Genomic DNA, 26,648 nt, shown 5'->3' on the forward strand with positions numbered 1-26,648 from the left:
GGAAGCGCACCTGCCGGTGTAAACATTAAGCGGGCAGACCGGCAAGGGGACAAACTTAAACAAAGGGCCCGGCGTCTTACGACGACAGAATCTCCACAACCCACAAGATTCCTTGAAGACATCAACGCACGCCACCGTCTTCATAAGGAGGCCGGTCATCTGAGGTAAGTACATTTGTATTTGAACAGTCTAGCCCTGCCAACACTTCAACACGTTTGGCTGGAGGTTGGAAAGAGCTCAGCGAGGTCAGACGCTGTGTTATTGAATGAAGATGTGACGATGTCGTGCCAGCCAATACAGTTTACGGTCCTGTCTGTGGGGCAACCTGTAGCCAAAGTCTAGCTCTGACTTGTACCAACGATGTTACACGTCTTTGTTTGAATGGAAAACCCTGCCTATATGTATACAAAAGAAGTGTTTACAAACTAACTACATGGACGTGCCTTAATTCAGTGCCAGTCAGTGGATTCCACTACGTAATCTCCAAGCAGATGTAGGAGTTGCGAAACCGTTATGTTGTGGGGCAACCTGTAGTCAAAGTCTTGCTCTTTGTTTTACCAACGATGTCTTTGTCTGAATGGCAAATCCTGACTTTGTATAATTTATACACGCACTGTTTACAAGCATGGACGTTCCTTTAGAAGACTTAATCTCCAAGCAGATGTAGGGGGAGGCAAAAGCGTTACATTTTCCTAACCGCCTAGTTCATTACCAGCTGCCTCCTTAACAGATTGCAACAGGGTAGCCTGGAAAAACGCAACGATTTTTCCGCCCCACATCTGCTTGGAGATTGCAGTTTTGACCGGATAAGAACAAAAACGGAAGGACGGTTCATTTAGCATCCGGGCACAATGCTGAGCCTGAAAGATAGCCTGGATGTCTGTTTCCAGGCCTCAGGGGTCGACAGATTAGCCTCCACCAGGCCCTCTTACGGGCGTATGAATCGTAGAATTCGGCAGAAAAAGGAATGATTAGCCGGTAGAGTCAGTCCACAGTGAAGATCACATTTCGCCCGCCAGTACGGAGCCAGCATGTGAAACCCTGGCATAGTTAGTCTGGTAGAGACTACCGACAGATGATGATGTTTCCAGGGCCGAGACAGGCCAGCTCCTCGGCTCTAGGGCCAGCATGCCCCGAAGGAAAGTTTACAACAGGCCCCTGCCCTGATACCCGTGCGATAGATGATCATAGAAAGATGGGTGTGCAAACTTTTGTAGCGCCCGCCCTAAGCGACGCATGTGGCCGAAGGGGTTATCGTCTAGCGCGGTGTCTTCTTTCTTTTGAGGCTACCAACTTAAACTTGCTGAAGATTTTGTGGCCTATATGTGGCCTGCAGTGAGGTTTGATCCACTCATACCAGGAGACCCCTACTCTTTTCGATAAGCCTGGGATCTTGATGTGCTCGAGGTGTGAAGGAAGGTAAAGCAGTTTTATGACCAAAAAAGTGAAAATAAACAATTGCTGAAATCTTTATGGTAGTGATATTTACAAACAGTATTTAGCACTTTTGCGTAATAACTTCACACTTTGAGCTTTTAGAACCACGCAAAAATGAGCCTGATGATGATCCCCTTAGTTTCTCGAGGCCACAAAAACTCCAGTGAAATTGCGCAACTCAATCGTTTCGCTCCAAGCAAAGGTTGTCGGGGGGGGGGGGGGGGGATTGGACAAAAAACGGGACATATGATAAGAAGGTCACAATTTGCCCACCAACAACCTCTAGTTGGAGGGTACATTTTACGTTCTATCTTGCTCTGACAGCCGGGCTACTCGAGATAAAAAGCGCTGGTATCGGGATGATCTGATCCACACACTTCTCGGACGGCTGCTGTCGTCCGCTGATAGGTACTAATCCAGAGATGACGTTACTGATGAACAACGCGCCACTACAGGTGTTGCCTGGGCTCCAAGCAGATGGGAGGAACAGGCTCGATGTCAGTATTTTACGCGTGTCATTTCAACGTTAAGGTCCTCTTTTTAATCTTGTAGTGCACCCTTTTAACTCTTCATTCGCAACTTCCTATACAGCGAGAGATTTAGAGTTGCCGTTACAAACGCAAGAAATACGGTTAAGCACGCAAACAAAAAACGACAGCTTTTATAATTGACTTCGCTTTTTGTTGCTGTTTTTCTTTTATTGGCCAAGACGGGTCCAAATATGTAACTCTATGGTCGGTAAACTTTGCTGGCAAATTGGCTTAATTGCCGCTATTTATTCTACATGCAAATTGCCTTGGCGGAGACTGTTTTTTTAATTGCATTTTACAAGAAGAACAATAATACAAACAAGAGAAAATTAAAGTACAGGAAAATGAACATAAGCTACGGATCCAAAATAATAAGTAAAGGTGGAAACAGAAATGGACTACTCGTAGATATAAGTAATATCCAAAACAATAGTAATAACAGCCTCATTGGCAAATAAAAATAACAAAATCAGTATCAACCAAAGATAGCTGAAAATTGAAATTAAACAGAATTAAAGTCGACAGATTAATGTGAAAAGTCCATATCAACAGAATCATGAGAACATGAATAACAAAAAGAACTAACGACGGCTCAGTGGCGAATACAAATGGCAAAAAAAGACAATATCAACCAAAGATAACATTTGATCAAAATCGAAGACTGTTACCTAATATCCAAGCAGACATCGAAAGGCAAATCATGATATAACGTTTTTTTAAAACTCCCGATTCCGCAGAGGCTCACTGCTTCACGGAACCAGGAGTTTGCCGGAAACATTACGGATCAACTTGCATGCCTTTCTACATCTGTTTGGAGATTAACTATCACCTACTCGGCTACAAGCTTAAGATATCGGTGCAACATTTTTTTAAAGAATCTACAGTTCGGGGATCAATTTCAAATACTTTGTTGAAAACGCCGCCATGAAGGCCGTTTGATAAAACTGTGACAGTCGCACTTTCTCAGGGGTAAACCGGTAGTTATAGTTGTTGCTCCTTGAACTGATTACGTTCAAGTCACGCGGCAAGGTCATAGCCACATCCTTTTGTCCTTGAGCAAGGTCACGGCCGGATTAGTCCCGAACCCAGGCCTCTTGGGACCTGCTGTTATCACTCATGCTGTTGTAGCGCTTCTGTATACAATGTACCTGGCAGGGTAGGCGGTATTCTCTAAGCAGAGGTTTCGATCGAGGTGGCTAGTAGTAGCCGGGATTTTTAACGCTGCCCTCTCTTCAGTCAAATCCCGGCACACACTAAATGCTACAGATGTCATATTGGAGGTGTAGGCAGCTTAAGGATAGTCGCAAACAAAGAAGGTGCATTATGCTAATGAAGACTTCATTTGCATAATTTATGCTAAAAAGTTATACTTCCTCTAGGGTAAATGCTATGGATGTCATATTGGTGGTGTGGGTGAAAGGTGAATACAATGGAATGTATGTTATGCTAACGAGGACCTCATTTACATTATTAATGAAGAAACTTCATATTTCCTGTACGATAAATACTACGGATGCCACATTGGATGTGTAGGTAGCTTTACTTAAGGTGAACACAACCTTAATTATCAGGTGTGTTATGCTGATGATGACTACTAAGAGTACATTTGCAGAAAGCCATATCAAAATGGTAGGGGCTTCATATTAGACATATAAGTAGCTTGAATAAACAACGATGCTGTGTCATACCTCCTTTATCAATGGAGATAAGTTTTTTTCATTGTGAGGGGTGTTTTTTTGGGTCGCTAGCGTTCTCTCTATTTTTAACAAATGGGCACACAACTATCACACATTCAAGTCAAATAAAAAGAAAAATTCAATTCCAAATATTCATAAAAAAATGATAATAAACTAACATAGCAAACCTGAAGTATATGTAGCACAAATACTTAGCTCTAGTTGTCTTTGTTGTCAGCCTTAGCTTAAGGCTATTCCAATTCGATTTGTTCCTTTACGGAATTTCACTGAAATACACACGCTTCTACCTAGTGGCTACCAGGGCTACCTTTACCTCACATACCTAATAATGGTCTTCGTTGTCAGCATTAGGCTACTCCATTTTGTTGTTGTGTTGGGTTCACGGAAGTTCTAAAATTATTACTGGACCGTACGATGATACACAAGGTTTCAGGGAGTTAATCTAGTCAGATGCAAGTTTTTCTCTCAGCCCTCTGTTTTCGTGTCGAAATTTTCCCTTTGAAATGAACGAGAACCAGTGATATGATTTTGTTCGGCCTAAGTTCCCTTGTAATTTATCACTTTAGTGTACGAAGGAGTTAGTGTGTGGAATGTGTGCATGTCACGAGTACTGTTGGGGATGTACTGTGTTCAGCAGATGTCGTTGTAGATCTAGGGTCATATATAAACGAACCACATTCAGTCCTTTGTTTGATCCCGCTGGCTTATTCCTGGCTAGCATCAGCCTGAGCTCGTGGAATTTCTTTGTTACCTTTATCAAGCTCTCATCCATCAAGTGAGTGTGAAAACGAGAGTTCATCAGCAGTTGTTGTTCTAGAAGCGACCCACATTTAGTCCTTCGTTTGATCCCACGGTCTTATTCCTGGCGAGCGCTAGGTCCTTCTGAACTTTCTTTCCTGTTTTCTAAATTCTTATTCATCAAGTGAGTGCGAAAAACGTGAGTTCTTTTAGCGACGTTTTAGAATTCCCATTTAGTGAAAGTGTGACAAGGTACAAACGACCCACATTCAGCCATTCTTCGTTTGATTACATCAAGGAGGTTTAAACCTCCTTGATTACATCGTCTTATTCATGGGAGCTCCTTCTGAACTTTCCTTCCTGCCGTTTTCTATTATCAAAGTTCTTATCCAACAAGTAAGTGTGAAAGACGAGAGTTCTTTTAGCAACGCTTTAGAATTCCCCACAGTGTCTGGAAGAGTCTGGCAAGCTTGACTCTTGGCCTGACCGCTCTTGTCTGAGGACATGTACCAAGCCTGGCTGTGTCGGCAAGGTCCCCACGGCTATCATTTAGGATCACTTAGGCCTAAGAAACAAAATGTTGTGTTTCCGATTTAATACGGCCCTGTAAAAAGTAGGGGCGGTACGTATGGAGGTAGAATTTGCCCTTTTTTTCTTTCTTTTTTTTACATGTTGACCTCAGTGATCCAACATATACAGTTTAACAGTGTAAAATGGAAATACAAGTTGCCATTTTCAACATAAATATACATTGTACAATGTTTACTACAGATTCTGACATCAACTGTTCAAAGCTTTAATCTGTTGACAGAGTGTGAAATAAAGAAAGTCTAGTCTGATATTTATCACACAGATGTGAGCTAGAATATTTGGCATGTCCCTTGCTAGCGGCCGACTAAAAAAATGCTATAGGGTCGGCAGGTTTTTGCTAGAGTCGGTCGGGGAACCGGGAACACAGCACTTTTTCCCTGGGCCTTGTTGAAAGCTTGACGTACGGACCCGACAACTCGGCACGGCAGCTCGGCAGAGACCTTCAAAATGTACAAAGCCTGGCGGTGTCGGGAAGGCCCTCACGCTGCCACTATACTGTTAATGCATTTAACTTCGCGTGGTTGTTATTTCGCGGTAGGGAGAAAATGGACTGTTCGCGGTGGTTTTAAGTTCGCGTTTGAGACAATAGTAGCGCTACAGTCACATAACGGAAACACTTTTCGCTGTGGTTTTTACTTTGCGGTTAAGAGTTCACCGCGAAAACCGCGAACATAAAATCACCGCGAACATTTCTGCCTTTACAGTATTTAGCGAAAGACATACGGAAAAGACCCGACAACTCGGCACGGCAGCTCAGCCAAGACCTTCGGCTCTGTCGCCGCCGGCGCCTTGAACGCCTGGCTCCTGTTTCCTGAGCTGAGTGCAGCCGAACTGTGCATTAGGCCAAGGACATTATCCTACATAATGTCCTTGATTAGGCCATGTTGATTTGATTACATGGTTGACATCTCTGGGAACCCCAAAACTGATGCGAGCGTTTGAATAAAGAAAAGTCTGGGGAAAAAAGCTGCCTTCATTATAAAATCTATGTAGTCAGGAGTATGGTATAACACGTTACAACATTCAACAATAGATTCTTAATTTTTGTTCTTTCACATCTTCTTTGACTTTGGAATTGACGTTGGTATTCTACCACTGTAGTATCCGTTTTCCGATGTTCTTTGGTAATTTACAGCATGTATTTGTTCATTTTTAGCTGCTTTGTAGGATTTACATGATGGTCGAAAACGTGTTTTTTCTTCTTTTTTAAAAGGATGAAAATTGATGCGCGAGCGGATGTCATCCATATGATCGAATCAACATGGCCATATCTTGGCTCTCCTGGTTCTTGTTAGAGTCTTAGACGGAAGAGAAATTCGGGAAGGGACCTGGGTGGTTCTAGAGGGAGCAAAGCTAACAGACAGCTCAATACGTTTTACAGAACCCAAACTCTACGTTAATTGCAAACCTAACAGAGAGAAAACGGACAGGTTGCTCAAGAAGTTTGATAGAAAATAAATTGCATTTATTATTTGACATCACGAAGCTGAAATGTTATAACGATTCTTCTGGTCCTCATTAGTCGATAGAGAGAAAGTCTACAGGATTAAATAGGATTTTGAATGTTCTTAGGGCATGTTTAGTATATTACGAAGGCAATAAGATGAGTTACGTGGATATTCAGGATTTGCATTAAAATAAAATGAGCATTTGTGGAAAACAAATAAATCCGCTGAAATATCTTTTTAGTTCAATTTTCTCCCATCCTCTCTAACACCATCCCCGGACGTTCCCTTTGCGAGCTTCAAACTCTCCCAATTTGCGCGGAACGGTGACTTCTGGCGGGACGCTTGATTGGGGTTCCGGTCTAACGTTACCTCCACTTCCGGTCTGTCTGGGTCGTTTTAGGCCACGGAAATCTCCAAGCAGATGTAAACAGGAAAAATCGTAACGTTTGTCAAGCTCGGCATCGGGCCTTTTTCGGCACTTGGCGGACCGCCGGAGCTTGAGAAACTCAGCTTTTTGCACTGAGGTCATGCGATGAGGGAGGAGGTCAAACAAAAGACACACATAACATCACTAATGTCCTAATAAATCTCTGAACATGCATCAGTATACACAAACAAATGGTACAAAAGCACTGTGATAGTAGGGTGACAGCTGGAGTATGGTTCGTGTCTGTTCGTACGTTTTGGTCATTTCTGTTACTATAAGAGTCTTTATAGAGGAAGTCAGAGTGGCAAACAGTCACCGAAACGTCAACTAGGTATAACCAAGGACTCTTTGTTTATGTACAGAGATTTGTTATCCAGTGACTGATGAAACTATTCACTCGGACGGACAGAGGTTACTTGTTTCTCTCACCTGTCAGAGCATGAAGGAATACTGCTGCTGTTTGTTTGCTGAAGAAAATACTTCTCTCTTGTTTGTTCCTTTCATACAAACCGACCGGAAACGATCGTCTGCGCAAAGTCTGCACACCTGCAAACTTCCGGTTGTCATGACGTCGTTAAATCCACCTCACAATCATCTAGCTGTTTTTACTAGCCTCCACTAGATTAACTACGCTGGCTGAAAGTAGTAAAATGTAGCTAAATAGGGGGAGTAATTTGCCAGTGGGGTTTGTATACCATATCATTTTGCCTTTTTTGCCGGATTCTATTATCCATAGGCCTTAAGAGGAGGCCTGTTGGAGGCTAAGCTGCTTTGTGTGTGGTAAGTTGTTGTGGAGATTACACCACTACAAGAGAGAGAAGTATAATTATACTATTGCATAGTTGTTTTTGCATTGTCCGTTTCACACACGCGCACACATACAACACACAAAAACTTCGTGTTTGTGTGTGTGTGTGTGTGCGTGTGTGTGTGTGTGTGTGTGTTTATGTCTGTCTGTCTGTCTGTCTGTCTGTCTGTCTGTCTGTCTGTCTGTGAGGGTCCCTACGATCCACAACATACACAATGCAACGTTGCTATACATCCTCCGAGCTGGGTTTTTTCTTGGCTGCTGGACTGTATGGGTGAGAGGGTGAATTACAAGTTGGGGGTCACACTCTGAGATGTATTACCGCGATTTCTGCTAGGTGGCGTTGTGGAACAATGCCGCCTTCCACACCTGGCAGTGAAAGGAAACCATTGGATTTCGATAAAGCCAACATCGGGACGATCAGAATGTTATATGACTTCACCTTTTTTGCTGATATCTGCCCCCCCCCCCCATTTCCAGTGGTGACCCCTCAGGGTGACCCCCTCTAGCGATAACCATTGACAGCGATGCCCCCCCCCATGACTCGAAGGGCATCAAAATTCAAAATCGAAAATATTCCGTCACTTGAAGTACTCTGTTTGTGTTCGGCGATGCTCGACCCTACATCTGCTTGGAGCTTGCAAGCTGTTTGGTGCGAAATTTTAACATCTCGCTCAGCGCTAGAAGTACAGCAAATCTGGCCTTTGTCGCTGAAAACCTGACTAATCGTTATCAAAATAGTTAAAGAAGGCAAAATTCCGTCAATCTTTCACAAAACAGACGAAATGCGATGCGAACGTTCAGATATTGTCCTTAGAGTAAAGATAGTTTGGGCTGGTGAATGCATCTTTATGGTCTTCATCATTCACTGAATCTATTTTACTTTTCTTTTCAGAAAACGACAACTTTCATCATCCAGAGAAAAGGGTAAAATGACGCTGTGGAGATTTGTCTGCGTCATCGTTGTCATGACAACGGCGACATGGGACAGATGCCAGGCGCAAGACCCGGATGACGACACCATGGGCGCGTTCGAACGCATTCTCAAGGTCAACAAAGAAGGTGAGGGATTCTGAACATTTTTGCTCTGTAACATGCGTGTAACAAGTTCGTTAGTATCTTGACTCACTTTTAATTTTCATAATATATTTATCATTTCTTGGCAGTAACAAGAAGACTAACACTGTGACTACGACGTATTCTCTTTTAATTTCGAAAAGCACAGTAGACTGAGGGAGGAGATAAGGGTTAGTCAAATTATGATAAAGATACAGGTTATATGATTCAAGTCCTGATACATCCATAGATATTATCGTTCATATGGTCAATACATTCATCTGAACATGTTCTATCCCTCCAGCCGAGTCCCTCAGCCCGTCAGTCGGCCAGGCTCCGTTCGAGGGCGACATCGCCATCATGCCGTGGCAGCAGCAGGCCATCCAGGCGCAGCTCCAGAACCAGCGGGCGGGCGACCTGGCCGCCAACGCCGTAGCCGCGCTGGAGACGCTCCGGTGGCCCAAGGGAATCATCCCGTACACCATCGACTGCAGCCTCCGTAAGCCATCGCAATAGCCTGGATACCAGACTCCCAATCTCTAGAATATCTATCGTGGAAAGATAGATATTTTAGAGATTGGGGGTCTGGCATCCAGGCTACCATCGCAACTAACCTCGCCATCATGATAAGGCCACTCAACTTTGTGGATGGCATCCACACGCAAAGCCTTTAGATCCACCATCGCAATTCTGGCGTTTTTACCCCTGTGAGTCTTGTAGCACTCTGTCGTCTCTGCCTAAACTCTTGCAAACCTACATGAATTATTTTCCAAGCATAAAGTGTACAAATGAGCACAGTGGCAAAAATAACTGCACCGCTCCGCTTTTTACGAAAACTAACAGCCTGAAAGTTAATGGCTGTGGTACATATATATCTCTGCACGATTAAAAAAATGTCACAGGTAAAATTTTGAGCACTTTTAGATATGACCCCCGTTCCAACCCCAGACTGCAATCCTCAGATTCCCGCCCCCTCACGCCCCTTCGGTCATTGACCTGGGATTCCCGGAACAGGTTCCCGTCCAGTCGGTCATTGACCTGGGATTCCCGGAACAAGTTCCCGCCCCCTCACGACCCTCGGCCATTGACACGAGATTCCCGGAACAGGTTCCTGTCCCCTAACGTCCCTCGGTCACTGACCTCAAAATCCCGGAACAGGTTCCTGACCCTCGGTCATTGACCTTAGATTCCCCTAACAGGTTCCTGTCCCACGGTCATTGACCTTAGATTCCCGGAACGGGCGTCACCAGGTCACTGACCTCAAATTCCCGGAACATTTCCCTCTCCCCTCACACCCCTCGGTCATTGACCTGAGATTCCCGGAACAGGGTCATGTCCCCACGTGACCCATCGGTCATTGACCTTGGATTCCCGGAACGGGCGTCACCAGGTCACTGACCTCAAATTCCCGGAACAGGTCCCTGTCGGCACCCGCACAGCCGCACCAGCAGGGCAGCCATCCCGCCTACCGTGGCCGGGCTGTCCATGCGCTGGCCCAAAGGAATCATTCCCTTTACCATAGACTGCAGTCTGCGTGAGTATGTTGGACAGCGCAAGCGAGCAATTTCTGCGCAGATAAAGAAAGAAAACTTTGAGTTAAAACTATTAATGCAGAGATATATACATTGTTAGTTCTCATTAACACTTAAAAATTGTATTTACTAATATAGTGTGGCTGTTACACTTCAAACAATTTAGAAATGTAAAAGTAAACTTGGATTATAAAATAATCAAATTCGTGTTTCCTCAACTTAAAACATTTCCTCACATTTTCCTGAGTTCTATCCTGGTGTCCACCCTATTCTTGCTCCTCTGATCGCTTTCCTTGCCAAATATTTTGCACAGGAGCGAACCGGAGCTAGAATAATATGAATACCAGGATAACTGATTTCCCCATCTGTAACTCTTTGTAAAGACAGAAAAGTGCTGATTCTGGACGTTTTCTGTTCTGTTCCAGAGAACATCCCCGCCGCCCTGACCGCCATCAAGACGGCCATGCGGCAATGGGAGGAGCGGACCTGCATCCGCTTCGTCCAGAGGACAACAGAGGAGGACTACGTGGACTTCTACAGGAGCAAATAGTACGTAACAAACAAACAAACAAACAGACAAACAAACAAACAGACAAACACAAACATTAGCAGACAAAAGAAAGGGACTATGTGGACTTCTACAGGAACAAATAGTACGTAACAAACAAACAAACAAACAAACACATGCAAACATGAATACACAAACAAGAGGGACCATCTGGACCTCTTCAGGAACAAACAAGCAGATACAAACATACAAACATAAACAGGCAAGCAAGTGGGACATGAGAGGGACGTGGTCCACTGTTCATTGTGCTAGCGGAAATTCCCCGGTACAATGGAGCTGTAAATACTGTACATAGCGTCTGTCTTCTCTGTCACGACCGGTGGGAGATTAGCTCGTCAGTGTGCTAAGCTGGATCGCGATAACTTTCACTGATCATTTACTACTGCCCTCGTGTTTTTGCAGGTGCCAGTGCCCTGTTGTATATAACTGAAAAAAACATAACCTCGTGTTTTCCAGCTGCCAGTGCCCTGTTCTATATAAATGAAAAAATCATAAACTCGTGTTTTCCAGCTGCCACTGCCCTGTTCTATATAAATGAGAAAAAAACATAAACTCGTGTTTTCCAGCTGCCAGTGCCCTGTTGGCCGGGTCGGCGGGCGGCAGCGGCTGTCCGTCGGCAACGGCTGCGAGTTCACCCACGTCATGATCCACGAGATCGGCCACGCCATCGGCTTCTGGCACGAGCAGTCGCGGCCCGACAGGGATAACTGGGTGGAGGTGCTGTGGGACAACATCGAACCAGGTTCGCTCTCTATACAAAATCAGCTTGTACTTTATCCTGCCGCTTGTAATAGGGGGAAGGACTCTGGGACAACATCGAATCAGGTTGGGTTCTGCTCTTAGCCAATCATAGGTCCCGACCTAGCCTGGATGCCAGACCCCCGATCTCTGTTATATCTATAGCTTTCTCATGATCTAACTCTGTGGGCCAGTTGTAAAATTTCCTTGGGGGCCTGTTGATCATAGAGCCGAGGAGATGGCCTTTGTCGGCCCTGAAAACATTCTGGCATCCAGGCTAGCCCCGACCCGACAGGGACAACTGGGTGGAGGTGCTGTGGGACAACATCGAACCAGGTGCGTTTACTGAATCCGCATTCCTTATTTTTTGGGAACTGATATTAGCCAATCATAGGTTCCTACCCCGACAGGGCAAACTGGGTGGAGGTGCTGTGGGACAACATCGAACCAGGTGAACCCACTGGATATCGTCCGCTTTCCTTATTTTGGTCTTAGCCAATTATACATCCCCATTCGACAGCGGGACAACTCGGTTGAGACAACTTGAAGCAACGCTTCAATTCAGTTGTCTCAGTCCACAACTTGTACAACCTTTTCACCAAATTAGTTTCAGGTCTCGACGCGAAAAATGTTCCTTATTCTTATTACAGGTCTTGACGTTGCCTTCGACAAGTATGGCAAAGCTGAGATTGACTCCCTCGGAGTGGACTACGACTATGGCTCCATCATGCACTACCCGTTTAACGCTGCAGCTCAGATGTTTGACTCCACAAGTGTACAATCGTGTAAACCATATCAACTTTCTTAATTCTTTAGGTCTTGATGTCGCCTTTGACAAGTACGGGAAGGCAGAGATCGACTCCCTCGGTGTAGATTACGACTACGGTTCCATCATGCACTACCCGTTTAACGCCTTCCCGCGCTCGCCCGGCCTGGAGACGCTGCGCGCGCTGCAGAAGGTCACGCAGCAGCCGTACAAGCAGCTCAGCGAGAAGGACGTGCTGCAGGTCCAGCTCATGTACGACTACTGCAAAGGTATGAAGGGCAAAGTTCAAAGTTCACTTGTTTAAGTCCTCTAAAGGTCACGCAGCAGCCGTACAAGCAGCTCAGCGAGAAGGACGTGCTGCAGGTCCAGCTCATGTACGACTACTGCAAAGGTACAGAGGGCAAAGTTGATAGAGTTCGAACTTAGAGGTCAAAGGTCACTCATACAGCAAAGGTACAAAGGTCAAAGTTGAAAGTTAGAGTTCAGAGTTAAGTCGCTGTAGTTTCAAATCATGGTGTAGAGTTCAGATACTAGGGCTAAAAGTTCCAAAGTTGAAACTAATCCGACCATAATTCACACAATGCAATATGATATCAGACTTTATAATGGATATCAAAAAATGGGCCATTACAGCTATTTTCCTCCCAGCTGCGCAGCGAAGATATTCACGCCGTTTGTTGTTCCATTTCAGAACGTACCGATTCGGACCTACCTCCTGGCGCTGACGGTGAGTACGACTTCTCGAACCATCTGAAGAAACCCCCAAACACATTTTGGAGGGACAAAACACTTTTCTAGTTTCCCCTTTTTGTTACTGTCGTGTCTTTGCAAAAAAGATTTGGTCAGAAGACAAGACTGCCATGACAATTGCTATACCATTTTGTGTTTCGCACCTGTTTGTTTCTTCTTTCGTTTATTCACTGGTTGAAAATTGTCATAAGAGTTTAGATGAACACATTCTTTTAACCATCACGTACTAAAGAAAACAGCCATTATTCTAACCTGACTAGATCGCGCTCCTATCCTAGCTGCCGGCCGGACGGTTACAGAAGAGGTCCTCAACCGCAGCCAGCGAAAGATTGTGTAAACACAAGCTATGATTATTCTAACGAGTGTTGAAACTGATAGATAGCTTTCATGATTAAGATAATGTTTTGTTTTTATCATATGTATCATTGTTTCTTTCACTGTATTGTTCCCGTACTGTTAGTGTTTCATACTTCCTCACATGTTTTGTTTCTTGTGTTTGGTGATGTCGCTTAAATAAGCGTGTTTGCTTGAGTGCGTTATCACTATGAGCTGTTTTCCAATGTTGCAATAAAAAAAGTAAAAAATCCAATGAACCCTCAGATCCTGTCTGTGACGACCTGGACGCGTCCTGCGCGTCCTGGGCGGCAGCTGGAGAGTGCGAGAACAACATCAACTGGATGCTGTACCACTGCAAACACAGCTGCAATACGTGCGGTAGGGACTGTATGTATGTGTGTGTATGTGTGTGTGTGTGTGTGTGTGTGTGTGTGTGTGTGTATGTGTGTGTGTGTGTGTGTGTGTGTGTGTGTGTGTGTGTGTGTGTGTGTGTGTGTGTGAGTGTGTGTTTGAGATAGTCAGCATGTGTTTGTGTGGGTTTAGTTATTTCGTTCTTTGTCTGTGTGCGTGTGAGCTTGTGTATGAGTGTATTTGTGTCTGTGCGAGCGTGTCTGTGCGTGCGTGTGAGTGTGTGTGTGTTTGAGATAGTCAGCATGTGTTTGTGTGGGTTTAGTGTGTGTGTGTGTGTGTGTGTGTGTGTGTGTGTGTGTGTGTGTGTGTGTGTGTGAGCGTTTGAGCATATTTGACCAAAACGTGTTTATTCCAGACGGCCCGTGTGAGGACAGTGAGGCGCGGTGCCCGCAGTGGGCTCGGGAGGGGGAGTGCGTGGATAACGCCGAGTACATGCTGCTCAACTGCCGCAAGAGCTGCCGGTCCTGCCGCCTACCCGGGCAGCAAACACGTGGGTCTCCTCTTCTTTTTTTTTTTCTTTTTTTTATTTCACGAAAAGTGTACACGGTGGTGTTAACATACGGACGAAAAATGGCCAGACTAGGCATGATATACACAATGACTAATTCACTGGTGGACGTGCCAATTACTACGTAGCTAGCTAGCTAATATACCAGCTCAGTAAAGAACAAGAAATACTCATGCTTTCAAGCACCAGAGATTATTAACAAGACTAAACTTTTCGTCCAACACTTTAAGAGAAATTGGGACTTACCCCAAATTTTCCGTTGACTCCATCAACCCTGTTCACGGAAATTTGGGGTAAGTCCCAATTTCTCTTAAAGTGTTGGACGAAAAGTTTAGTCTTGTTAATAATGAATTCTACCGACACAGATGAACTTTCATGCTAAGTACCAGAAGTATTAACCCATATTCAAATTGTCATGCTCCTCCCTCCGCAGACTCCCCGCCTGCAGCCGAGGGTCTGCTGACGCGCCCGTTCAATTCTCTTGCTTATGCTACGGTCACATTTCCTATCCGGGGCCCGGCCGGGCAGTCTTTGGGAACGAAAAGTATGATATAAAAGACAATAAAAGCACAAAACGTACCCAAAATTATTTAAGAGCATAGCTTGTGTAAATTTATGAGCATGCACTTTGATTTTTCGTCTCCGCAAACAGCCCGGCCGGGCCCTGGTCAGGAAATGTGACCGTAGCATTAGAGATGTTGGCTACCGAACCTCTAGGGCGCCTGGCCATTGGTAGGGCTGCTATAAGAAAACAAGACAACAGCACGTCCAGGTCAAAAGATACAAAAATTGAAGTTCTGCTGCAGTACCAAGGTCACATACCAGGGGGCCCAAAATCGACCCTGAATTTCGGCTTCCCATCACCTGCCCACATACCAAATACCATTGTAATCCATCAGGAGGCTCTTGAGTTATGCTGACTGGAGTGGTGCGGAAACACAAACAAACAGACAAACAGACAGGCACACCCAAAACTATATCTCAATTTTTCATGGAGATAATAACTCCATGCTCGCTCCGCAGATTCCCCGCCGGCAGCCGAGGGTCTGCTCATGCGCCCGTCCTTCGGCCCGGAGAACCTCCCGGAAGAGGCGCGTCCGCCCGCGGTGCAGTCTGGGATAGCCATGAGGGGAGAGAAGAACGAGCACAACGTGGCCGCGCTGCTGGGACGACCGATCGCGGAGAGGGAGAAGAAATGTGAGTATCGCTCGGAATACACTAGTCTCTAGATCTACCAGACTAACTATGCCAGCTGTAGGAAGAACATTTGCCAGGGAAGTTTGGCCACCAGAGGGTTTTATTTGCAAGTTGTCGAAACATTGACCCTCATCGTAGACCTACTCTATTGGCCAATTATTCCTTTTTTGGCCGAATTCCACGATCCATTCGCCCGTAGAAAGGCCTGGTGGAGCTAGGAATTGACCTTGTTGTACAGCCAGCAGGTAACCATCTAAGTAAGGAGGCTGTTGTAACGTGCTCGAGGCTTTCTGAAAGAAGAATGCAGCTTCAACCAGGATGCCCTACCCCGGATTTGAGCTGGGGTCTCGGAGTTACCAACTGATTGGAACCAGGAGCTCAACTGCAAGAGCTACAAATTGAGCTACAATCATATGAACTTAAAGTATGTTAATATTCTCCAACTTCTTAGGGTTGTGACCATATTATGGTGATCCAGAACGCCTGCATAAATTATGTTAATGTGCTTCACCTTTCCAGGACTGCGACCATATTTGGCGATCCGGAACGCCTGCATAAATTATGTTAATGTGCTTCACCTTTCTAGGGCTGCGCCCATATTTGGTGATCCGGAACGCGTGCATCCGGAGCCGGAACCAGCTGGGCACGTTCCGGGATCAGAGCTTACGTCTCTGCGTCAGGCGGTGTAACGATGACGACAGGTGCGTAACCATGACGACAAGAGCTGGTGCCAATGGACTTAGATAAGCCACTTATAAGTCGATTCATGGTTTCAACTGCGGATACGCAGCGAGATGGATTATGGGTAATGTTTATCAGAGGTGAAAGCCCAAACATGCATGTAAACAGTTGCATGTCTAGACCATGCTTAGCACATGTCTAGATGTCTTTGTTTATGTCTCACTTAGGGGCATTCAACTTTGAAATAGTACTGCGCACAATGCATCACACGGCGCATGCGCAGTTGGATCCGCGAACAAGCTTACTACAGTTTTACTTAAAAATTATCAACTGCCAAATCTTCTAATTATCCTGCAAAACCTAACGTGTATGAATGAATGGGTGTAAGGATATTAAATTTCTCTCAGATTTGGGGTTTAACAAAAAGGGAGTTTGATTTTTCAATTGCTCATCTAACAGGTGTGTTCCGTTCGCAGGTGCGCGTCGTTTGACTACATCCCGTCGTACCGGAGCTGCTACCTGTCGCTGGACAACCGCGAGTCCGCGCCGCACGACTTCGACGGCTGCTTGGAGGAGTACCGCCGCATCACCAACTACTACGAGAAGAAGAGCACAACCAGCGGCAGGGACCGGAATCCAGAATCCGACGGTAGGCCAATATAGACTTGCAGTACTCTCACTCCTGGTTCTTATAGCCTAAAGCGCTAGCGTCTCCTCCCAAAATTAAACGCCGGTAAATCAACCCCGCTGCTTCGCTATCTGGATCTAATTCCGTGGATCCTTGGGCCCGAGTTCGATCCTAGGGGTCAACACCAGCTCGGACATGTTGTAAGGGATTGCATGTTGTAAGCTGATGCGGTACGCCGAAGGGTGGTTATACCGGCTATATAGATACAGAATAATGTCCACACATTTCTGTAGCTTAACGCCTGTCTGTGCCCATACTTGCAGTCCCTGACGGATATGTCGTCATCAAATATACCTGAAATTGGGGCATTTTGTTCTGTAGCTGCGAATAACATCTACGCGTTTCCACACTACAGTCCCAGACGGCTATGGCGTCATCAGGAACACCTGCATCAAGGGCCGGAACCAGCTGGGCAACTTCTACGGCGAGACGCTGGAGCAGTGCGTCTCCAGGTGTTCCGCTGACGTCAGGTGCAGTACCGCTTATTCTCACAAGGGGGCTCTAATGTTTGATGATACAGTCATTTCATTGCATGTTTTGCGTCACAATAAGGTCGGACACGATTCCGAGTACGTTTGCGCAAGGTCAGATGTAAAGGATTTGTAAATAGTTCCTGACTCGACCTTTGTCGCCACTAGCATAACAATGTCCAGACGTGAAGTGGCCCAGTGAGACCCAAATCCCGTACAAGCAGAGACGGGCACCACCCCTATGTACACCAAAATATGTGGGAAGGGCTTTGACTTTTAACTATCATGAGCGAACTTTTGTGTTTTCCCCCACTGCAGATGCAAGTCGTTTGACTTCGTGATGATCTACCAGAGTTGTCACCTGTCCATTGTTATTTGTCGTATCTTATCACCTGGGAGTCTTACTCTAACATTCATCAACGGATGTTGACCTATAGATAACTCTTGTGTTTTCCATCCCCGACTGCAGATGCAAGTCGTTTGACTTCGTGATGACCTACCAGAGCTGCCACCTGTCCACAGACGACCGCGTGTCCGCAGGCGAGGACGCGCTGTGTTCGCCAGAGTACAGCAAAATCACCAACTACTACGAGAAGATACCCGAGGATGGTAAGTACCTTGGTAACCACCCCATCTAGACTGGTCCCAGTCCCAGTCTCTATGGTTCGGCTTAGGTGTGTTTTACCGGGCCCAGTCTGCTTTATTGAACCGTTTCTTTTAGCCTGTCTACTTAGCTGCCATATAGGACCATATAGAATTTCGCAGGCTTACTACTTTAGCTGCCAGAGAGACTTCCGCCGCCACCCATCCCATCGTGAGCTTACCGGGATCTCCTCGGTACTGGTGGCGTTGCCGTCCGCCCAGGTCTATTAAAGCACACCGATGCAATTTTACAGGGTGGAAGGGTGGCAGTATGTTGGTCTATTACCCTTTTACTTCAGGGAGTGAAGTGTTGTTTTTAACTTGTAAGTGTGACTGTCTGCATGCGTTTGTTTGGGAGACACCCTATTACCTTGGTGAAGGTTTCAACCGTTGGTGTATGTGCTTTGCCACTCCTATTTTGCCACACTTGACTTACATGTTTCTGACTTTGACGCTGCAAGGAATTTTTTTCCCCGTTGTGACCAACAGCGCCCTCTATCGGCGACTTCCTGCGCATCAACGAGGGGTGCATTCTGGGACGGAACCAGCTGGGGTCGTTCTATGACGAGACCGTGGAGCAGTGTCAGGGGCGGTGCGGAAACGACTACAGGTGGGTTGGTTTTCTCTGTCATCGCGACCTGTGGAAGAGGAGATCCCGACTTATAATAATGTTTTTATTGTTCAGAAATTACCCGTGCAATGGCAGCCTTTCTAGTGCTAAATTGGTGCAGGGTATTACAATCACATGTAGATAGGCAACAGATAGATATTTGCTCCACACTTGCATTTTGTGGAACTGTCGAATTGACACCTGGGTGGGGTGAAGAAAGTCGTGTAAAGTGCCTTTCCCAAGGGCAAAAGTTCAGTGATATGACAAGATTCGAACCCGGTACCACTTGGTTCTCAGTCAAACGCTCTGCCGTTACGCCACACGACCCCACTTAAACTTCCGGGACTTCCATCACCAATTCATAAAAACAACTTTCTTGACACTGTAAAGGAATTTTACACCACAGTGGGATTTTTACACTGGTTTGTTTGAACCTTTGTTTATTCATAATAAGCTCAAATCGGCACGCAGGCCGCTTTTCATTGAGGTCATGAGGGAAGAGGTAAGGGTCAGATACACTGGTCCACTGGATGTTGATGTTCAGAGCGTCAGGGTACGATACCGGCTTCTAATGACCTTTCACCTACTACTGACGTCACGTATCCACATGGTCACGTGGGTCAGTTGATCTGAAGACTGAAGCAGGTCGAACCATTGGTTACAATCTTGCGCGCTACTGGAAAGGATTGCAGATGTTAAAACCGTGGTTCACTGTTCACTCTTCTTGGCGAAAAAGTGCTAGGGGAATTTCCCCGGTACAACGAACCTATATATAGTGTATTTGTCACACCAAATACAGCATCATGCGGGCCAGACAATGTCCTTGTTGATGAAAGCTAGATTACAGTGAACCTGTAAATACTGTACATAACAGGAGCTTCTCTCAGCAATGAAGGAGTAGCAGTTCTGAACAATTAACTTCGCTTGCTGCACCTCGTAACGAGGAGGAGGACTAATGATGATGATGATGAAATACTCTACACACATAGAGTCTGTCTTCTCTGTCGCCACCCGTGGAAGAGTAGATCTTCAATGAGCTAAACTGACTAGAGATAACTTTCTTTTCTTCCCGCCAGTTGCCGGTCCTTTGACTACGTACATAGCGGCTGTCTTCTCTGTCACGAGCCGTTAACGATTGGCTAAACCAAGGAGGTTATGATATGACTCTTAAGTTGTCATCTTGGTCAGTTTTCACTGTAAATAAAGTTTGATAAAAAAATTGTTTTCTTCTTTTGGTGGTGAAATTTGTTTCTTCTTCTCCAGCTGCCGTTCCTTTGACTACGTACACACGTACCGCTCCGTACATAGCGCCTGTCTTCCTCGTCACGGCCAGTGGAAGTGTAGTTCTTCCGTGAGCTAAACTTTCTTTCTTCTTCTCTTCTCCAGCTGCCGTTCCTTCGACTACGTGCACAAGTACCACTCCGTACATAGCGCCTGTCTTCGTCGTCACGTCTTCCGTGAGCTAAACTTTCTTTCTTCTCCTCTCCAGCTGCCGTTCCTTCGACTACGTGCACACGTACCTCTCCGTACGTAGCGCCTGTCTTCCTCGTCACGGCCAGTGGAAGAGTAGTTCTTTCGTGAGCTAAACTTTCTTTCTTCTTCTCTCCAGTTGCCGTTCCTTTGACTGCGTGCACACGTACCGCTCCGTACATAGCGCGTGTCTTACTCGTCACGGCCGGTGGAAGAGTAGTTCTTTCGTGAGCTAAACTTTCTTACTTCTTCTCTCCAGTTGCCGTTCCTTTGACTACGTTCACACGTACCGCTCCGTACATAGCGCCTGTCTTCCTCGTCACGTCTTCCGTGAGCTAAACTTTGTTTCTTCTTCTCCCCAGTTGCCGTTCCTTCGACTACGTGCACACGTACCGCTCGTGCCACCTGTCCACAGATAACCGGGTGACGGCGCGCGCCGCGTTCGAGGAGTGCCCGTCATGGCTGCGCCTGCAGACCGACTACTACGAGAAGGTCACGGAACGTACGTACAGTTTTCCTATTGTTTTATTTGAATTTATCACAATGTGAAAGGAAGGGCAAATCAGATGCATAAGCACCTTTACAAGTTGTCCGCCCATACACCTTTATCACTTAAACATGCATGGTGAAAGAAAAGTGAATCCGTATGACTAAGGAGTCTTTTAGATAATTGAAAATGACGACTGAACGAATCTTGATTATAAAACAAACTGTATCAAAGTGAAAGGGTTATGATTTAAGCTATTGCTGGGTTAATTTTATGCTGTCATTAATCTATCATATTTACCTTCACTGCTGTATTTGCTACGTTCCTTCTTCCCTTTCCAAACATATAAGGTCAACGACCTGAACCAGCTAGCTGCCACCATGGTTATTGATAAAGTAGCAGACACTGGCGTTTGAATACAATATGAAGCAAGTGGGAGGACTGAGCTGGAGGGGCTGGTCACCATATATATGAATGTGTTTAAGTAAGAATAAGCAGAGCAGTAGTTTATGAGGCTAAACCATGTGAAGGTAAACATTGTGTATTTGCTTGCAAATGTTACATTTCTAGTTAATTTATGTGTATTTATGTTGTGATTCCGGCGTTACTCCACAGCCCCGCCCACTACTCGGCCGCCACCCACCACAACTGCCAGGAGAACCACAACAACATGGCGCCCACCTACCCGCACCACCACCAAATCACCGCTACCGGGTAAGCCCAGACATCCAGAGCCATTCGATTACTACCGGGGCTCCTACACTCTCTAGTCGTTAGTAATCGTCTGGCACCCAGGCTAAAGCCCTGACTTACCGGTGTAACACGAACTTGGGTTGTCCAGGCTTCTAGAAATGTTGTGGCTATTCACATCTAAACCAAGAGTCTGAGTTTTTCGATTTTTCTCACGATATTGTACATAGCGTTCGTCTTTTCTGTCCCGACGAGTGACAGATTAGGTCGATCCTAAGTGAACTAACACATGTAAAGGACCACAGGAAGAATACCGTTGTGGATCCGTATCCAAATAAAGTCACGAAGGAAACATTTTGAAAATGGATCCATTTTAATAAATTTTCCCCACGTACAGAGTCGTGTTCCACGCCGCTGGGGTTGGGGAAGCAGAACGGGTACACGCTTTCCAGTACAATAAACCAGTTGATACTGTACATAGCATAGCTCGTTCCTCCGTGAACTTAAGTTCATCGTGAACGTTTTTTCCGCGAACAGAGTCGTGTTCCACACCGTTGGGGCTGGGAAGAGAGAACGGGTACACTAAACCAGTTAATATTGTACATAGCATAGCTCGTTCTTCCGTGAACCTAAGATCATCGTGAACGTTTTTTTCTTTAACAGAGTCGTGCTCCACTCCGCTGGGGCTGGGGAAGCAAAGCGGGTACACCCTGCCCGACGCCGCCTTCACCGCCTCCTCCACGCTGAGTCTGTCCGGCTGGAGCGCGGGGCCGGAGAACGCACGGTTACACCAGGAGGACGACTACGACAGGTAACGCGAGCTTACAGGGAGGTCATGGGTCATAACTGTAGGTCATAGGTCACATGGAGGTCATGACTGTCATTTTTCTAAATGACACTAGAAAAATACAAAGTATACAATATCAGTTCGGGAAGTTCCTTTTCAAGGCCCCAAATGGAACATCTAAAACGGCCATTATGGGAGAGCTAGGATGGCTTCCAATAAACAAACTACAGGACAAGTTAAGACTCAAATTTTATGATAGGATACTCAGGATGGAAAACCATAGATGGCCAAAAATGATCCTTGCACAAATATTTGAATTAAGCAGACTAGGTAAGAAGATCCCTTGGAACTGGACGATCTACATGAAGAAACTGCTTATATCCATTGGCCTAGACCATATATGGTGCAATATTTCCCCTATTAATATGCATTGGGTGAAGTCCGCGTTAGATATACACAATTACACTTGCAGAGAGGAATTTAAAAATGACACTAAGCTACTTAAGTCCCCACTTACCGACCTGAAATATAACTCTAAATTCGAAAACTATCTGAAAGACTACTCACGCCCAGAATCATGTACACTAAAATTCAAGGCCAGGGCTAATGTCTTAGAATTAGAAGGGAGGAAACTAAGCTGGAAAAACTATAAAGGGGATGGTAAATGTAAAATATGCAACACGGGGGAAACTGAAACCATTGATCATTTCATACTAACTTGTCCGGGTTATCTTAAAGAAAGAACAGAAATGCTGTTACGTATGGAGAAGGATCTCCCGAAGTGGAGAAATGGAACCCTGGTACATGTTCATGAGCGGGAGCGCTAAAACCAAGCTGACATTCCTTCTAGGCTATGAAGGCCCCTCTGAAATAAAGATCGACACATACATTAAGACTTATCTGTGTAAGGCTTGGAAGATACGAAACTCGTAGGTAGCCCCATCAACGACAATCACTCTGTATCATGACCGGGACCTTTTCCTTCCTCTCCGACACCATACAGCTCTCACAAATTACTTTTTATGTTATGATCTACATGACTTAATATGCTTTATCTCTAGCTGAGCGACATTATGTTCTGATCAAGACGTTAAGTTTTGTTCTATACGCTTTAATTTGCTTACATTATGTCCCGTTCAAGAATTTAAGTTCTGTCTTATACGACTTATTTTGCCTACGTTATGTTTTTGTCCTGTTCTATACGACTTAATTTGCTCACATTATGTTTGAGTTCAAGGCTTTAAGTTTTGTTCTATACGACCTAATTTGCTTACAATATGTTTTGTTCAAGACCTTAAGTTCTATCTATATGACTTAATCTGCCTACTTTATGTTTTGTTCAAGACTTTAAGTTTTATTTTGTACGACTTAATTCACCTACATCATGTTTTGTTCGAGACTTTATGTTTTGTTTACACGACTTAATTCGCCTACTATCTTAAATCAAGCGACAGCATGTTCTTATACACGACCTTCTGTTATGACATATACGGATATATCATTATCACCATTACTATGCTATTGTTATTATGTATTGTTGTATTTATAATTGTCCATACTTGATTTGATTTGATTTGTAACGCACACGTGACAGGAAGCGTTGTGCCACCGATTTTAAGGTGAAATAAAGTTCAAAGTTCAAAGGTCCATAGGTCACAAGAAGGTCATGACTGTAGGTCCATAGGTCACAGGGAGGTCATGACTGTAGGTCCATAGGTCACAGGAAGGTCATGACTGTAGGTCATAGGTCACATGGAGGTCATGACGGTAGATCATAGGTCACATGAAGGTCATGACTGTAGGTCCATAGGTCACAGGAAGGTCATGGATACACACAAGGTCAGTCAGACACCAACACACACATATATGCACATATATACACAAACCAAACATACATACATACACACGCACGCATTAACACAGACACACACACGCTTACACACACACACATACGAACGCACGCACATAGACAATCAGGAACAAGCCCCTAAGAACAATTCACTCATTTTAAGTAAACATTTAATTTCATGGAAAACAATTTTCGCCTTTGACATTTCCATGTGGTTGCTAGGAAACGGGTTGGTGCCTGGTGCGCGAGCAGCAGCGACTACGGGGAGTACCTGCAGGTCGACCTGGGCCGTACCAAGCGGATCACGGGGGTGGCCACGCAGGGCAGGCACAGACAGTTCGAGCACGTCAAGTCGTACAACCTGGCCTTCAGCCACGACTCCAGGACGTGGTACGACTACATGGAGGGCGGCTATAAAAAGGTAGGTCTACATTTAAGAAGGCTTGTTTAAGAATGTATTTTGATATTACAAAACGACATTTTTTTACAGCTATGAAAGACGCAATCATAAGATTCAGACTTTGTTGCAGTTTCTAATAAAGCTACTAGAGGGTCCAACTTCAAAATTCCTCAATGGTTGAGGTTCCAATGAAATATTTCTGGCTCAACAACTCTTCCAAACTAGGGAAGGCCTACGCATACTGAAGGGAAACTTGTCACAATCTATTCCTACATTACGAGTGATAAGAAAATACCTTTGGTTGGGGAGGTAATGATAAAAGGCGGTAGAAGGAGAGGGATGGGCTCTGCCTTCCAATACCATGGAGTGGATTACAAGCTTGTGCTGAAAGCGACCATGGTCCCCGACCCTCAAGATGAGGATGGGACTAGGTGAGGTGAGGTGACAATCCACTGCCCTTAGGCCTACAGCCTTAAAAAGGCGTGGGCTACCTTTACCTACCTTATTTTAGCAAGATTGCTCAACATCACTCTTTGTTCCCCTCAGACGTTCGAGGGTAACTGTGATCACCTGACCGCGGTGACCAATGGCGTGGCCGAGCCCCTGACGGCGCGGTTCCTGAGGTTCATAGTTCAGGACAACGAGTGGCCGTGTCTCCGCGCGGAGGTGTACGGGTGTGAGCCGGACAACCCCACTCAGGGTGAGTTCTGCGGTCCAATTATTTCAGGTTTCTTCCAGTCAGGCGTGGGGGATAATGCTTCGGTCACATTTCCAAGCCTGCGCCCGGCCGGGCTGTTCGAGAAAACAAAGAATAAAAGGCGCATATCAAGAATATACATAACGTATGGTAAGGAATAATTTTTCAAACGTTTTGTGTGTTTTGTTGTCTTTTCCCACAAGCTTCCCGGCCGGGCCCCGGGTTGGAAATGTGACCCTAGCATGAGTAGTGTTTGGTGCGATTAGTGCTGTCCGTGGTGCTGAAGGTTCTCACAATGATGATCATGACCATCATCATCCCTGGGCGATGCTCTGGTCGAGGAGGAACGCTCATTTGACTCATTCCAGCTCGCTCTGTCCCGTGGTGACAGTCGTAGCCATGAGAGGCCAAGGTGTTTGGCAATGTTGTTCCGCCACCACATGCTTAGTCGCCATGTATGGTCTTCCCCATTCCAGAAAGATATGTTAAGCAGTATATGATATGTGAAACAGTGGTTTCAGATTTTGATAGAACGTTTTGGGAGAGGTTTTGATAAAAATCAAACCTGATATTGATGAAAATGTGTTTACATACCTAATACCTCCCCAAGAAATGAAATCACATATCCATATGACACTAGGATTCATGACACGAAGCTTGTTTGATGTTTAATTTCTACACAATCATTTTTCCGTGTAGGAGGCAGTTACCCGGACAACGGCGATGGGCGTGTCCCCGACACCACGTATCCTAGCAACGGCGGTGGTCGTGTCCCCGAAACCACGTATCCTAGCTACAACGGTGACCATGGTTACGACGACTACGATATTTACGACGATGACGACATCGAATCCCGTATCCCTTGAGAGGGAAAATTTTCATTCTGCTTCAGATTTTTTTCGTCTCTACCAGACGCCTTTGCTTGCTAAAAAAAGTAGAATCTTGCCAAATTGGGCGAAGAAATTTGTCACAGGAGTTAGCAGGCCGTAGAGAGGCTTGCCTACCAACGTATAACGAACTCCATGGTCGGCTAACCCCATGGTAAACTACTGAACACCGTTTGGTCAGTTTCTAATACTTTTAAGCAAGTAAAGAAGTCCGTTGGAGACTACACATTTCTTACCAGAAGTGTTGTTTGCTTGTATAAAGATCTGCTGGTCAGGCCGTTATTTGTTTGAAATAAAGCCGTGAACTTAAGTTAAATCTCTGACTTTTGTTACAAAATGTACACCAATAATTTCTTCCTTAATATGATAGGTACTTTGATGATGGTTGAATTTTACGGTATTGCCTAAATAACAACACGGTAATGCCGTGTCACCATAAACACCAGTTGCCTGTGTTGCCTTATCATTTATTTTTCGTATGTTTATTTGTACCGGTCAGTTAACATTGTCAGTGATTTGTCACTCAATTGAATTGCAAACACCATGCGCAACTGCCAGTAATCCCGAAATATGGAGTTCGGTGGGGCAGTATCAAGATGGTCTACATGCCCTAGCGTTGGATGTAGCTTTCTATCTATATGAGTCGTATCCGGTCCGCTATAATTCAACGTTAGTCGTTGTCGATTGAGTCGTCGTAAAGCGTAATTGGTCCATTTTATTCTATGTATCACGTTATTTGTTATCCTTACTTC

The 26,648-nt window shown here is 45.2% G+C and overlaps 1 protein-coding gene across 1 annotated transcript; it reads left to right on the forward strand.

Moving 5' to 3' along the window:
- On the forward strand, positions 1 to 26,338 carry LOC136426884 (uncharacterized). The gene is made up of 25 exons (XM_066415607.1): positions 1 to 164; positions 8,572 to 8,738; positions 9,037 to 9,231; positions 10,150 to 10,266; positions 10,690 to 10,813; positions 11,399 to 11,574; positions 12,221 to 12,343; positions 12,387 to 12,577; positions 12,652 to 12,727; positions 13,028 to 13,063; positions 13,687 to 13,800; positions 14,189 to 14,323; positions 15,365 to 15,538; positions 16,125 to 16,239; positions 16,696 to 16,868; positions 17,263 to 17,377; positions 17,847 to 17,986; positions 18,509 to 18,629; positions 20,462 to 20,601; positions 21,202 to 21,300; positions 21,674 to 21,727; positions 21,940 to 22,087; positions 24,135 to 24,333; positions 24,859 to 25,012; positions 25,709 to 26,338. The coding sequence occupies exons 2-25, from the start codon at positions 8,609 to 8,611 to the stop codon at positions 25,873 to 25,875; spliced, it is 3,216 nt and encodes a 1,071-aa protein (XP_066271704.1). The 5' UTR covers positions 1 to 164; positions 8,572 to 8,608; the 3' UTR covers positions 25,876 to 26,338.
- The last annotated feature ends 310 nt before the right edge of the window (positions 26,339 to 26,648 follow it).

Source organism: Branchiostoma lanceolatum, chromosome 1 (assembly GCF_035083965.1).
Source record: "Branchiostoma lanceolatum isolate klBraLanc5 chromosome 1, klBraLanc5.hap2, whole genome shotgun sequence".
Taxonomy (NCBI): Eukaryota; Metazoa; Chordata; class Leptocardii; order Amphioxiformes; family Branchiostomatidae; genus Branchiostoma; species Branchiostoma lanceolatum.